Source organism: Natrix helvetica (assembly GCF_964273705.1).
Source record: "Natrix helvetica genome assembly, chromosome: 1".
NCBI classification, from domain to species: domain Eukaryota; kingdom Metazoa; phylum Chordata; class Lepidosauria; order Squamata; family Natricidae; genus Natrix; species Natrix helvetica.
The window spans coordinates 347,916,409-347,931,463 of NC_138548.1; the positions used below are offsets into that span (position 1 = coordinate 347,916,409).

The 15,055-nt window shown below is 42.0% G+C and overlaps 1 protein-coding gene across 1 annotated transcript; it reads right to left on the minus strand.

Annotated features, from left to right (window-relative positions):
* Positions 1-1,849: 1,849 nt before the first annotated feature.
* Positions 1,850-13,202, minus strand: LY6G6C (lymphocyte antigen 6 family member G6C). Its single transcript, XM_081969932.1, has 3 exons — positions 13,042-13,202; positions 5,969-6,085; positions 1,850-2,690 (listed from the first exon to the last, which is right to left on the minus strand). The coding sequence occupies exons 1-3, from the start codon at positions 13,091-13,093 to the stop codon at positions 2,485-2,487; spliced, it is 375 nt and encodes a 124-aa protein (XP_081826058.1). The 5' UTR covers positions 13,094-13,202; the 3' UTR covers positions 1,850-2,484.
* Between the last annotated feature and the right edge of the window lie 1,853 nt (positions 13,203-15,055).

Here is a 15,055-nt window from a genome sequence, read left to right on the forward strand (position 1 = left end):
CCACTCCCATCCGGTCACATGACTGCCAAGCCACTCCCATCCGGTCACATGGCCGGCAAGCCACTCCCACCCGGTCACATGGCCGGCAAGCCACTCCCACCAGGTCACATGGCTGGCAAGCCACTCCCACAAAGGAGGCCACACCCACAGAGTAGGTTCCAAAAATTTTTGAAACCCACCACTGGCGCGGACGTCCCTTCACACTGACCAGCCTCTTGCTCGGGCTACCCTGCAGCCCGCTGGCCGACCAAATGACTGACCTGCAGTCCCAAAGCGAAAGGAAAGCAGTCGGGCGGAGGGGGCACAAATGATACTATTTACAGTCATGCGGGGGAGCGCGAAATGTTTTCTTCTTCCTAGGGGGGGCATGACAGAAAATAATTGAGAAGCACTGGTGTAAAGGGAGATAAACTAGGATGTGGGACTGAAGACATCCATGAATGTGGACGTTTAGGATAGGAAAAGCAAGGCAAACTTTCCTTCTCAAGTAGCCCAAGGCAGCCTTGACTGATCTAACCTGCCTTCCTCATGTTCAGCTCTTGGCCCACGCCTTAACCCTTATCACTTGCAATGGGGCTTAACAATATCAAACTAAAGTTGTGGTCTGATCTTAATCCGGCTGGATCCAGACCAACCTTCACAGAACTTTCTTCTCCAGATAGTTGTACCCCAATAAATCAAAGGATCATGTTCCCTTCTAGAGCAGAGCTTCCTTCCCAACCCTCCTGGTCTTAAGTGTATGTGTACATGTACATTTACATGTATTGTGGGTGTTTGAATGTAACCAGTTTGTTGTTTTTGAACTGATACATGAATTCATTCTTTTAAAGCAGGGAAATATTTATATCGAAAAAATGTCCCCAAAATTCAAAAGGCATTAACCTTAGTGTGCAGCAATGCACTTCCTACAGCAGTGTTGAACAGCTGATACAAGAACAATATGTGACCTAAGACTGCACCCCTGTAGACAAGGAGCCATTTAAACTAAAGTTCTGCAACACCAATATTTAAAGGTACTCTTCCTATCCTAACAGAGACATCTAAAAGCATTCCTAGGCTCATTCTCCTAATAGATGAGTTCAAAAGCATTGGCAAGCAATTATCCTTACCTTGGTCATATCACAGTTTCTTTTTTCTTTTTTTACAATTTAGCCTATGTCGAACATTGGAGGTTCTCCAAACCTGCCATAACAGTGGTGGGTTCCGGATCCCGTTGCAACCGGTACGCTGCCAACAGGGCCGGGCGTCCACCATGGGCATGTGATCTGCGCACGCATACGCACCAACTGCCTGCGATACTCCAGCTGCTCGGTGGAGCGTCGTGCAGGCACCGTATACTGCATGTGCATGCACAAATGCGCATGCCGTTTCCTTCAAATACAGGTAAGAAACAAGGGTGGGCGGGCAGGGCCTCCAAAGCACCGTTCCGGTACTGTGGCTGCTGCTTCCGGCTGGCACTGATACGTGCATACCGGGGCGTACTACCCGGAACCCACCACTGGGCCATAACATTAGCTAAGTGACTTCCGGTTTGCTCGGAGGGTCGTTTTAAGTGTTCCGAAGGCTTCAGCGAAGCCTCCAGACTGTCCCTGAAGCCTCCGGAGGACCTCAGGGGGGGGGAACGCTCTTTTCGCCCCCCCCGGCTCCTATAAAGCCTCTGGAGCCTGGGGAGGGTGAAAAATGGCTTTTAAAAAGGCGAACTCAGCTGGCCCTAAAGCTGAGCACACAGAATCCATGATTATTCACCTTTAACCTCTTGGGTTTGCTTTCACCATCTACTTGAGTAGAGGGGGTGATCTTCAGGCAATGGTTGGATTTTGAAAACGTGCCCGGATTAAAACAACATGTACAAATATGAAACACTCATTTTTATTGATACTAGGTCAAGGCTGTCAGTCCTTTCAACTTACCAAACCAAACATTTGTTAAATAACAAACAAACAACAAACATAGCCCGTGGTGTTATGGTCTACTGAGAGTTGGCCAAGTCTTCTCTCCCCCCCACTTTCAAATATATGTTTTATTGGTACATTTTTTCATTAAAAACATTAAACATTCCATGTCTATCTGAAATCTTCTCATTATAGATAGGAAAAAACAAAAGCAAACCAACAAGGATAGTGTCTGCTTGATAAGCCGTCATTCAGAGCTACTGAGTTAAATCCAGATCCAGGTCCAAGATCCCTTACTGAAAGATTACCGGAGGGAGGGAAACTCTGTTGTAAACATGGGTTTGCTTAACACATTTCAGTTGGCTCATTTTACATGTTCATCAAATCACTAATGAACAAGAAAATGCACCATTCAAAATTTTCCTGATAACACTAGAATCAACATTAAGATGGTGAGGGAACGCAATTGCCGGGTTTCTAAATTCATCTCTTTGGGCATGAGTGTGTGAGAGACTGGGGTTCTAGGGTTGCTTCAGGATGAGAAGAGCATAGCCTTCCACTATTGTTGTTGTCGTTTTGATTGATTTATAAGTTAAAGTGTGAGCCACCAACCAAGTACCAAGCTGAGGCCAATAAAGAGGGTGAAGCTGGGTTGTCCGACCATTCCCCCATTGCATAAATCAAACGTACAGCAAGTGCGATTGTAATTCAAGTCAAAAACATCATCCCTCTGTTCGGTCTTGTTGCAGAGTTCTGTTATTTTGCTGCAGTCATGCTTCGTGAAAAGCTTTAGAGAGCCTGGTGGGAGAAGAAGCGAGAAAAGCAAATGTTAAAAGCTAGGAGCTTTGCTCCATCTTGAGAAACCTATGTGAGTAGACATATTTTGAAAACTGAAGCTTTTGAGATCTGCTTTAATTACGGGTAGTTTTACCAAATGGCACCTCTTGCGTGAGTTTAACTGGATTCAAAAGCTAAGCAGGATTGAGTCTGGCTATAGTTTAGACCAGTGGTGGGATTCCAAGGTTTTACTTCCAGTTCTGTGGGTGTGGTTTTGTGGGCATGGCTTTGTGGGAGTGGCAGGGGAAGGTTACTGCAAAATCCCCATTCCCTCCCCACCCCATTAACCTGCTTTCCAGCTCCTTTCTCCTGTTTAGGACAATAAAAGAAGATCAGCTAGGAGTCTGGGAGGCAGCAGGGGTGGGGCCAGCCTATTTGCCGGTTCTCTAAACTACTCAAAATTTCCACAACCTGTCAGAACTGGGTGAATACCACCTCTGGTTTAGATGCTACAGCAGGGGCGTCAAACTCAATTTCATTGAGGGCTGCATCAGGGTTGTGTTTGATCTCATGGGGCCAGGGGTAGTCGTCAAGGGCATGACCAGGATGGGTGTGGCCAGCACAACATCGTTTTCGACCACGATTGCCTCCTGCAGCCCTCTGCCAGTGAAAATCGAGCGCATGGCCTCCCTGGGCCTCCGTTTTTGCTGGCAGAGGGCTGCAGGAGGCCGTCGCAGCCAAAAACAGAGTCTCGGTGGACTTTACACGGCCTCCCTGAGCTGCATTTTTGCTGGCAGAGGCACTGTGGACCAGTCCTTCACTGTTTCCAGGACATCCCTGCAGGCCAGTTCTAAGCATCCGGCAGGCCGTATCCAGTCCCTGAGCCTTGAGTTTGACACCCCTGTGCTATAGTATCAAGGAATCTCAAGGCTGTAGGCAAGCAATCCCAGGAAGGTGACAAGCATCCCTAAAGAATGTCTATGGAGATCCTTAGTCACCCAGGTCATGGTTGTCCCAAGGGTGCTTTTACAAAAGGCAGTTAGAGTTTGCTGGTTTTCTTTCTTCATTAAAAAACAAAATTCATTTGCCTTTTGAAAAAGCATCTTTGGGATATCCTCAAAGAAAGCATTGACAGATCATTTTCATATTGTTGCCAAGATGACGGCATCCTTGTGCCCAGGTGGTCCTCAAGAACTGAATCTCCTTTACTTTTTTTTATACATGTGTCTATCATTTTATTTCCACTCCATACTTTAGTCTCAATGTAGTTGAGGAACTGGGCTACTGAGAGATTTCAAGTATTCCTCTAAAACAGGGTTGGGCAATAAACAACGTATAGGTTACTATATAGGCCATGATGTAAAAAAGATGTGGAGACTCTAGAAAGAGTGCAGAGAAGAGCAACAAAGATGATTAGGGGACTGGAGACTAAAACATATGAAGAACGGTTGCAGGAACTGGGTAGACCCACCTATTTCAAGTAGCTGGCCTGGCTCAACTTTGATCCAACTATATCGCTCCTGACGGGTTTTTTATTTGGGGTATTTTAATTGTATTTAATTATTTAGGGGTTTTTAAACATTGTGTTTTTAATTGTTTTTATTTATCAGCTCACCTCCTCCTTCTATATGTATATGTCTTGGTATACGTTTTTGTTATATGTATGTTTGTCTATATATTTATTTCCTATGTTTTATTGTACGCCGCCCCGAGTCCTTCAGGAGAGGGTGCAGCTAAGAAATAAATATTTATTATTATTATTATTATTATTATTATTATTATTATTATTATTATTATTATTATTATTATTATTATTATTATTATTATTATGTTTAGCTTAAGAGAAAGAAGGTCTAGGGGAGACATGATAGCATTGTTCCAATATCTCAGGGGTTGCCACAAAGAAAAGGGAGTCAAACTATTCTCCAAGGCACCTGAGGGTAGAACAAGAAGCAATGGGTGGAAACTAATCAAGGAGAGAAGCAACTTAGAACTAAGGAGAAACTTCCTGACAGTTAGAACAATTAATCAGTGGAACAGCTTGCCTCCAGAAGTTGTGAATGCCCCAACACTGGAAGACTTTAAGAAGATGCTGGATAGCCATCTGTCTGAAACGGTATAGGGTTTCCTGCCTAGGCAGGGGGTTGGACTAGAAGGCCTCCAAGGTCCCTTCCAACTCTACTATTGTATTGTATTATAAGCCCAAACCATGGTGTTAGCACAAGAAGGTTTTTAAAGAGAATCTGGTAGTTCTTATTTAACCCCCAAAATTTTGAACGCTGTTTATATAAATGAATCGAAATGCAGTCTTCTTTTATATACAACTAGAGATGTAAATGCATGCATTTAGGTTAACTCCCTGCTTTACTTCCAACTGACCCAGTTCAACCCAGATTTGTCTTTCCAACATTATTGATGCTCTCCCTCAAACTTTGCCCAAAGCAGAAGAATTCTGCTCTAAAATAATCTTTGATCCTTGGTCATATTTCTAATGAAAAGATGAGAAATCATTAGCAGCCTCCAGTCTTCTTCAGATCTTCTCCAACCAGGATGACAACAGCGAGTATGCTTGTCAGTACCGTTTTCCTTTTTAGGCAAGGAACACTTGATAAAAGTAGTGGGATCCAACAATAGATTTCATCATTTAAACAAACAAACAAACACATTTTCCTCTTGCCTATCTATGTATGGGTGATGTGGCCACTTAATTTGTAACATCATCCTATCCACTAAGACAGGGGGGTCAAACTCAAGGCCCAGGGGCCAGATTCGGCCCGCGGGGAGCTTAGATCTGGTCTGCGGGGTTGCCATGGAAACAATGAAGGACCAGCCCATGGTGCTTCTGCCAGTGAAAATGGAGCTTGGGAAGGCCGCATGAGCACCCCACCCCACCACCCCGACCTCTGTTTTTGCTGGCAGAGGGTTGCAGGAGGCCATTGCAGCCAAAAATGGAGTGCGGGAGCCTGTTTCTGCTGGCAGAGTGCTCAGGTCACCACAGGTGCCCCCGGCATGAGTCACCTTGATCTGGCCATGCCCCCCTGCCCGCCCCCCCAGGTCAAACACAACCCTAATGCGGCCCTCAATGAAATTGAGTTTGCCCCCCCCCCCGCCGATCCAAGACCTTTGACGCCTACAAAGAGGTTGGAAATGTCCCCCAGAAGCCCTTGATTAAAAAATGGGTGATTATATTTAGGTCTTGACATTTATTGATGGCTCCCAATGCTCAAAATCTCTCTCTCTCTCTCTCCCTCTCTCCCGCTCCCTCCCTCACTCCCCTCTCTCTGTGTCTCAAATTGTACCTTTATAAACTCTGGTCGTCTCACACTGCTGGCCTTCCTTTGTTCGACAGGGATCATCAGAACTAATACAAACACTGCCGACTTTAAACTTGCAAACATTGCATATAAGACCTTGACCTGCAAAGAGAGAACCCAAAAGAGAGAGATTAGTTCAGTTTGAACAGAGAAGTGGGAACAGCTGGGTAGGCAGGTTGTCATAGTTGCCAGGTATCTAAGAGTGCTCTGGCTGCCACCTACTGGTCCATAGTGGTACTGCTTAATAGAACTACCGGGCATCCGGCTACACCTATCCAGCATAATATGGAACTACCGTATTTTTCGGAGGATAAGATGCACTGGAGTATAAGACGCAGGTTTATACACCATCATGGTTTTGAAGAGGCAAATTAAAAAAAAAAGTTTTTGCACTCTGCAAACGTCCCAAAAACAGCCCTTCCCCCCAAAGGCATGAATAGCCTTTAGGAGGCTTATAGAGTACTCCTGGGGGCTGAGGAGGCAAAATTGAGCAAAATACAGCCCATTTTTCATTCATTTCCACCTTCCCCAGCCTCCAGGAGCTCTCTGAAAGCCTTCTATAGGCCTTGCATGGCCATTTTTGCAAAGGGGGTAGGGTTTTGGGAGGCAAAAAATGCTGTATTCAGTGTATAAGACGCACCCAGATTTTCAGCCTCTTTTTTGAGGGAAAAAGGTGTGTGTTATACTCCGAAAAGTATGGCACATTAAAAATACAGTTAATAGGAATAGCACTTACACTTATATAACTGCTTCACAGTGCTTTACAGCCACTCTTTAAGCAGTTTACAGAATCAGCCTATTACCCCCAATTCTCTGGGTCCTTATTTTACTGAACATGGAAAGATGGAAGGCTGACTCCACCTCGAATCTGTTCAGGATTGAACTCCAGGCTATGGGCAGGGTTTGCCTTCAATACTACATTCCAACTGTTATGCCACCTTAAAAATTGGCATTTTTTAAAAAAAAAAATACCTACTCCAATTCATGTGCATGAAGTTATGTCGGGTTTGTTTCATTCCTCTTTTGCACAGGCTTTGACCCAGAGTGATAAAAGCCAACAGCCTGTAATATACATCAGCCTCCTCCTCCAAAATATTACTCTCACACGTATAAAATCCCTGCATGAACCTTGAAAAGGTGAATCATGCTGGGAGCAGCATACGATGGAAAGAAGAGAAAGCTGGAACGGAGCCCAGAACATTATTATCAGATAGAGTGTGGCCAATTGGGAGGAAAAAAAACCCCTGAAAACAAGTACTGGGAATGCCAAAGGCGTGGTTCCCACAGTCCAACTTCACTCCCCATTAAGGGAAGATTAAGTTATTAAAATCCAGCAAGGAAAATAAGGGACCGTCTTTTCTCCAGCCAAGTTTTTTTTGGGGAGTGGTTGTTTTCTATCACGACGTGGTGGTACATGAGAATCCTAAGCTTGCCAAATATAAGTGGAAACTGTAAGGTGAAAAATCAGGTACATCGATTGAGTCACTGCTGGTTTCCATCATGGTTCACTAGGAGCCATTTTTTCCCAGCAAAATCATCAGATGACCACAGGAGCTGTAATTGTCTGTAAATCCAGCCATACGACTAAGTGTCCAAGTTTAGTCATGTGACTGCAGGACAGGGTGAGCATAGAAACTCTGAATCTGGGTCATCAGTAGCCCCAAGGCAGGTCCATAATAACTATGAAAAGTTGCCAAGTGGCCTGTTGTAAGTTGAAATGCCTATTTTACTTTCTCTCTCTAAGATTACATTCTAATTTTCGTCTTTCCATTATTTGCATTTTAATCTATAAACCTAAATCTATAAATCACAAGATCATTTTTCCTTTTTTTTAAAAAAGAACAAATCTATAAGGGATTGGACTTAGTTTTTACCTATTCATAAAGGTAAAGGTAAAGGTTCCCCTTGCACCAGTGGTGGGTTTCAATTTTTTTTAGAACCTCTTCTGTCAGTGTGGCCTGCTTTGTGGGAGTGGCTTGCCGGCCATGTGATCGGGTGGGAGTGGCTGGCAGCCATGTGACTGGGTGGGCATGGCCAACTTGTAAAATGTGGTGAAACTCAACAATGCTCTTGCTTAGCAACCAAACTGTTGGCTCAGAAACATTTAAAGCACGCAAGTCTTAAAGCCGCCAAGTTACAAGATCCTTGCACTCCTAACCGTTTAGAAAAAAACCCCAGGGGTGTTCAAACTTGACAGCTTTAAGACTTGTGGACTTCAACTCCCAGAATTCCTCCTCCAGTCATGTTGGCTCAGGAACTCTGGCATTGAAGTGTGCAAGTCTTAAAGCTGTCAAGTTACAAGACCCTTGCACCCCTAACCCTTTAGAAAAAAACTCCCAGGGGTGTTCAAACTTGACAGCTTTAAGACTTGTAGACTTCAACTCCCAGAATTCCTCCTCTGGCTCTTCATCTTGATGATGTGTGGATGGGCAGGGGGAGGGAGTTGGAACCGGTTCTAAACTGTAGATTCTTCTATAGAAGAAGTTAGAACTGGCAGGAACCCACCCCTACCTTGCACATATGTGCTAGTCATTCCCAACTCTAGGGGGTGGTGCTCATCTCCATTTCTAAGCCGAAGAGCCAGGGCTGTCCAAAGACGTCTCTGTGGTCATGTGGCCGGCATGACTAAACGCTGAAGGTGCACAGAACACTGTTACCTTCCCACCAAAAGTGGTTCTTATTTTTCCTACTTGCATTTTTTACATGCTTTCAAACTTCTAGGTTGGTAGAAGGTGGAACAAGTAATGGGAGCTCACTCCATTACGCGGTACTAGGGAGTCGAACAGCTGAACTGCCGACCTTTCTGATCGACAAGCTGTAAATAGCCGTAAATCCAGCCATACTACTAAATGTCCAAAGTTTAGTTATGTGACTTTAGGGCAGAGTGAGCATAGAAACTCTGAATCTGGATCGTAAGTAGCCCCAAGGTAGGTCAATCATATGGAAATATTAGAATGCGCAGAAATGAACAGCCTAACACTTGCTATAAAGGATAAAGAAAAAAATAAATATTTTTTGATATGGGACATATTCTCTCAATGGTTAGATAACAGATGTTAGAAAGGAGGACATATAATTGGAGGAAATGGTAAAGAAGAGAGTTGTTCCAGAAGATGATGTCAAATGTTATGTATTAATGTTATTATATTATTAATACGATGGTGAGGAATTACAACAAGAAAGATGTATAATATGATTATTTAAACATAACTGTACCCAGAATACACACACTGAATGTTATATAAATAAAACAAATAAAACATAGGGGTTAGTCGGCGGAAGATAGGTCCATCATAACTATGAAAAGTTGCCAAGTGACCGGTCATGTTGAAATGCCTATTTTACCTTCTCTCTCTAAGTTTACATCATAATTTTCTTCTTTTCATTATTTACACTTTCCAATAATCAAATCTATAAACCACAAGATCATTTTTCCTCCCCCCGCCCCCAAAGAATAATTCCATAAGAGATTGGACTTAGTTTTTACCTGTTCATAGATCCATCATAATTTTGAAAAAGAGAAGGACAATCAGTAGCAAATTCCATTTATTGCTTCTTTCTGCATCTCAACCAATATCCCCAAGATGCTTTTTTCCCGAGGCAACCGGACTCTTGTTTTTTCTTTGAAGACATTTCACTTCTCATCCAAGAAGCTTCCTCTCTTCTGACTGGATGGTGCAGAATGGAAGGATATATATTCCTTGCAGACAGCTGGACATTTGCATTCTTTTAGAGAGCCGTTGGCCTCAAGAAGTATAAATCCATCCATTCCCCACCATCCAGTCAGAGTTGAAGAAACTTCTTGGATGAGAAGTGAAACGTCTTTAAAAAAATCCAGTTGCCTCTTAAAAAAGCACCTTTGGGACAACCATGACTTGAGTGACTGAGAATCTCCGTAAACATTGCAACCAAGAGATTGTTAGCCAGTTTTTCCAGGGAGTAGCATACAAATATAATACCAAAAGTAAAGAATTAAAGTAAAGAAGTAAGTAAACAATTAAATATGTTCCTAATGAAACGTTGGTTGAGTTTCTTTAATATCCTTAGCAGATATATTAAACTGAAAAGAGGAACCAATGAACAACATAGCCAAATGGAAGAGGAGGGATCTCCATTGGCACTCTGAAATTTTTGCAAGTGTAAATTAAGTGGCAAGACTTTTTCTTGAATTTCTGTCTTCTACATAGCTGCTAAACTATCCTCTTGTTCAGCTGGATATCTGAACAAAGGAATGGACAGTTGAATACAGATACCAAAATACTTGGGAGTAGTCCTTAAAACCTGTCCAAAAATTGCTGTCAAAATTGTGTTGTTGTTTTTTTAATGAAGGTAAAGAGCATGATGAAATACATTAGGCAAGCATATAAGCTCTATTTACGTAATTAAGTTTAGGCTAGTTTGTAAAATAATCATAATTGTTTCATTTGTTTGCCACCCAACTCCAAAGGGGTGAGGTCCATTGTCTTGCCTCTGACTATTTTTTTAACAATTTGATATTGATGATTTGAAATAAACAAGCTCTCTCATAGCATGCATTTTGGGAACACCAAATTTTTTTCAGGAAGAAACTGGACTTCCTTGTTTTTTCTTTTGAAAACGTTTCACTTCTCACCCAAGAAGCACCTTTGAGACAACCAGTTTTGGTCACCACGATGTAGAAAAGATGTGGAGACTCTAGAAAGAGTGCAGAGAAGAGCAACAAAGATGATTAGGGGACTGGAGGCTAAAACACATGAAGAACGGTTGCAGGAACTGGGTATGTCTAGTTTAATAGAAAGAAGGACTAAGGGAGACATGATAGCAGTGTTCCAATATCTCAGGGGTTGCCACAAAGAAGAGAGAGTCAAACTATTCTCCAAGGCACCTGAGGGTAGAACAAGAAGCAATGGGGGGAAACTAATCAAGGAGAGAAGCAACTTAGAACTGAGGAGGGGTTGGACTAGAAGACCTCCAAGGTCTCTTCCAACTCTGCTATTGTATTGTATTGTATTGTATTGTAACCATGACCTGGATGACTGAGAATTTCTACAGACTTTTAGCTATAGAATTTGGGATGAACATCTTTTGAATAGTATGGGAGTAGGAATGGATTTCCATAGAGAGAGAGAAAAAAAAATTATTGCAGGAACCAGGAGCCCCACTTAGGTGGCCCTGAGGACACAGATAAACCTCCAAGTGCTTCAAGGACCTTCTAAAAGGATGCAAATGTCCAGCTGTCTGCAAGGAATATAAATCCTCCCATTCCCTTCCATCTTGCCAGAGCTGAAGAAGCTTCTTGGATGAGAAGCGAAATGTCTTCAAAAGAAAAAAAACAAGAAAGCCCAGTTGCCTCCTGAAAAAGCACATCTGGGACAGCCAAATTTATCTACAGCTGTGACTGTATATGGTGAGATTTACTTCTTAATTAGCCAGCACTGCAAAGTATAGCTCAATTCTCCTGCAATTCATTCATTCATTCATTCATTCATTCATTCATTCATTCATTCATTCATTCATTCATTCATTCATTCATTCTACTAGGCTTATATGCCACTCCAATCATTTACCAACTTTGAGTATCTTATAATTCTACTATGGGCTAACAGGATTCAAATAACTTATTCTAAGAATGCGTTAGAATAAGAGCAAACAATACAATCCACAAATGTAACCCATTAGCAAAATATGGTTATGGTAAGGATACATAAAACCCCATATAGTCGTATACTCATCAACAATTATTCTCTCACTCAACAGTCTGATGGCATAATCTGATTTTGCTTTCCTAAATAGTCAGCATAAACTAATCCACATGCATAAACTGCAAACTATTTCTATATTTTTGTTTTAAAAAAGGAAAAAAAATATGTGGCTCCTTGATTTGGGTATAAGGCATCTAAAGATAACATTTTTCTAAGCTAAAAATTAAGTGAAACAAAAATATAGGTGCTCAAGCAGGATTGTCTATATTTAGTTCTTGGATAGGAAATTAGGAAAACCCCAGGCTATATACAGTACTAGATTGAACTGTGAAAAACTTGCAAGAGGCAGGGGAAGTCCCTTTCACATCCTTGCCAAGAAAGACGTATCTATATAAACAATCAGAAATTGAATTTAACCCTGGGAACTTTTTATGTTTACCACATCAATCTTACTTCCGTTCCACTAATGGTCTGATTCAATCTAAAATATTGTGGAATCCCACCAGTGGTAACTACATTAATTTACTCCATGCTATTACCATCCTGTCCAAACAGGCTATATTTTTCATTGGACTTATCTAACAAAACTGGTGCACAGGAACCCTAAAGAGAAGATAGTGTTTTTTCAGAAAGAATATTGATTGGTTTTGCAAATCTGAGGCCTTCACAGCCTAAAACTGTTGTTAGATAGATTCAGGTGGGGCAGATAAAATACAGATAAAGCAAAGTATTAGAAGCAATTCCACCCCCCAATGATGAAATACTTAATCCAATAAGCCATCTGATTGCTTCCAGCTGTTTTGGATTGCAATTGCTAGAATAGTGATGGTGAACCTTTTTGGCACCAAGTGCTGAAAAAATTGTGCAGAAACATCACATGCGCATGTGCTCATCGGGGCCACGCACTGGAAAAGCTGGTGCGCATGCACACCTGACAATCAACTGGCCGGCGGGCATGCGCACATCAGTTTTTGGCACTGCCATGCAAGGGGACCTCAGCTGATCATCACGCACGCATGCGGACCAGAAACCTGGAAGACAAACAGGCAAGGCTGCGTGTGCCGGGCAGCATGGCTTCACATGCCACTTTGGGCACGCATGCCATAGTTTCGCCATCACGGTCCTAGAAGATCAGATCATCCGGCAGCTATACTCCGGAACAGCTGGTGGATTGCAGGTTGTCAAATCATTTTCTCTAGCAGAATAGTTATCTTTCTCCTTTTCTTCTTCTTCTTCTTCTTCTTCTTCTTCTTCTTCTTCTTCTTCTTCTTCTTCTTCTTCTTCTTCTTCTTCTTCTTCTTCTTCTTCTTCTTCTTCTTCTTCTTCTTCTTCTTCTTCTTCTACTTTTTTTTTTAAAAAAATAATCTTGGTACTTACCAACTGTGCAGAAGATCAGAACAGAAAAACCGAGGAGAAGATACTTGTGCATCTTGATAAATTTTCACAAGCGAGCCAGGAGGAGGTGAGAGATGTTCCAGTGAAAACGACAAAGAGCCAAAGAACAACTTTGACCGAAGCTTAGATCTGCAACTCTTTCAAGCAGCTTTTGACATGGGCAGGGTTGAAAGGAAGCCTTTATTCTCACAGAGGCTTTGAGAAATAGCCAATGGAATAGCTGGCCGAGGATTGACACACCTCAGTTTTGGGGAATTGCAAAACAGCAACCCAATCTCATATTTAAATGACATCCCTCAAAATAAAGACTCAGGGCAAATTTAATCAACAAGGCTTTCTTATTTTCAAAAGAGGATGCTGGCAAGAGGTGGGCTTCAAAATTTTTAGCAAGGGCATCTCTGCCCAATTTCTGGGTGGGTGTGGCCATGGTGGGTGTGGCCTAGTTGGCCTACTGCACCATGGGGGGGGGGCATTTTTGCCCTCCCCGGGCTCCGGAGACTTTCATTGAGCCTCCAGGAGGGCAAAAAGGGCCCTCTTCTGGTAGGCCTGTTTTTTGCCCTCCCTGGGCCTCCACTTGTGCCCTGCATTTACCTGCATGCAGAATGGGCTGTGTGAGGACTCCTGAGAGGGATGGGGTGGGGTGGGGTGAGGTGGGGCGGATGGGGCCAGCCAAGAGTGAGATTTCAGGGTTCTCAAAACTGCATAGAATTTTAGCTAGAGGTTCTCTCGAACCCCTGCAAACCCCCAGCAGCCCACCCCTGTGACTGTAGTCTAACTTATCTGGGGGGGCTTGAGGTCAATAATAATAATAATAATAATAATAATAATAATAATAATAATAATAATAATAATAATAATAATTGAACATACTTGATTCAGAAAGATGCAACTAAAGGAACAATACCTGAAAACTACAGACCAATAACATGCTTGCCAACAACCTTTAAATTACTCACAGGCATTATTGCAGATAACATTATGGATTATTTGGAAACAAACAACATCTTGCCAGTAGAGCAAAAAGGCAACAAAAGAAGGAGCAGGGGCACAAAAGATCAGCTCCTAATTGATAAAATGATATTAGAAAATTGTAAGAAAAGAAAAACGAACTTGAATATGGTCTGGATTGATTATAAAAAAGCATTTGACTCATTGCCACATAGTTGGATCATAAAATGCTTAGAAACAACTGGCATTAGTAAAAATATTACATCCTTCACTGAAAAGGCGATGAAACAATGGAGAACTGAGTTGGCAGTAGGGAATGAGAACTATGGAATGGTTAAAATCAAGCGAGGAATTTTCCAGGGTGATTCACTTTCACCTCTTCTCTTCATCATTGCGATGATCCCACTATCAGTAATCTTAAAAAAAAATTTCACATTTATTATATATGGATGATTTGAAACTCTATGGAAAGTCAGAAATAGAAATCCAATCACTGACAAACACTGTCCGAGTATTCAGCACCGATATTTCAATGCAGTTTGGCATGGAAAAATGTGCCACTGTATCCATAAAAAGGGGCAAAATCACTACATGTGAGGGAATTGAAATGCCCAATGGCCAACTAATTAAATGCAACGAAAATGAAGCCTACAAATACTTAGGCATTTTGCAGTTGGATAACATCAAACATGGACAAGTAAAAAATATTGTCAGGAGAGAGTACACCAACAGAGTTAGGAAAATTTTGAAATCTAAATTAAATGGTGGAAATACAATCAAGGCCATAAATACCTGGGCAATACCAGTTATAAGATACACAGCTGGTATAGTTAACTGGACACAAGCTGATTTGGACATTTTGGACCGAAAAACAAGGAAACTAATGACAATGCACTACAGTTTACATCCACGTGGTGACACTGATAGACTATACCTGCCCCGAAAATCAGGTGGCAGAGGATTATTACAAGTGAAGCAAATAGTTGAAGAAGAAAAACATGCACTGGCTGATTATTTAAAAGAAAGTCAAGAAAATCTATTAATCGAA

Coding starts and splice junctions, on each gene's coding strand:
- LY6G6C (XM_081969932.1), bottom strand. CDS start 13,093: ATGCACAAGTATCTTCTCCTCGGTTTTTCTGTTCTGATCTTCTGCACA. Junction 6,086..13,041: donor TCTGATCTTCTGCACAGTTG/GTAAGTACCAAG, acceptor CTCTCTTTGCAG/GTCAAGGTCTTATATGCAAT. Junction 2,691..5,968: donor GACGACCAGAGTTTATAAAG/GTACAATTTGAG, acceptor TTCTCCCACCAG/GCTCTCTAAAGCTTTTCACG.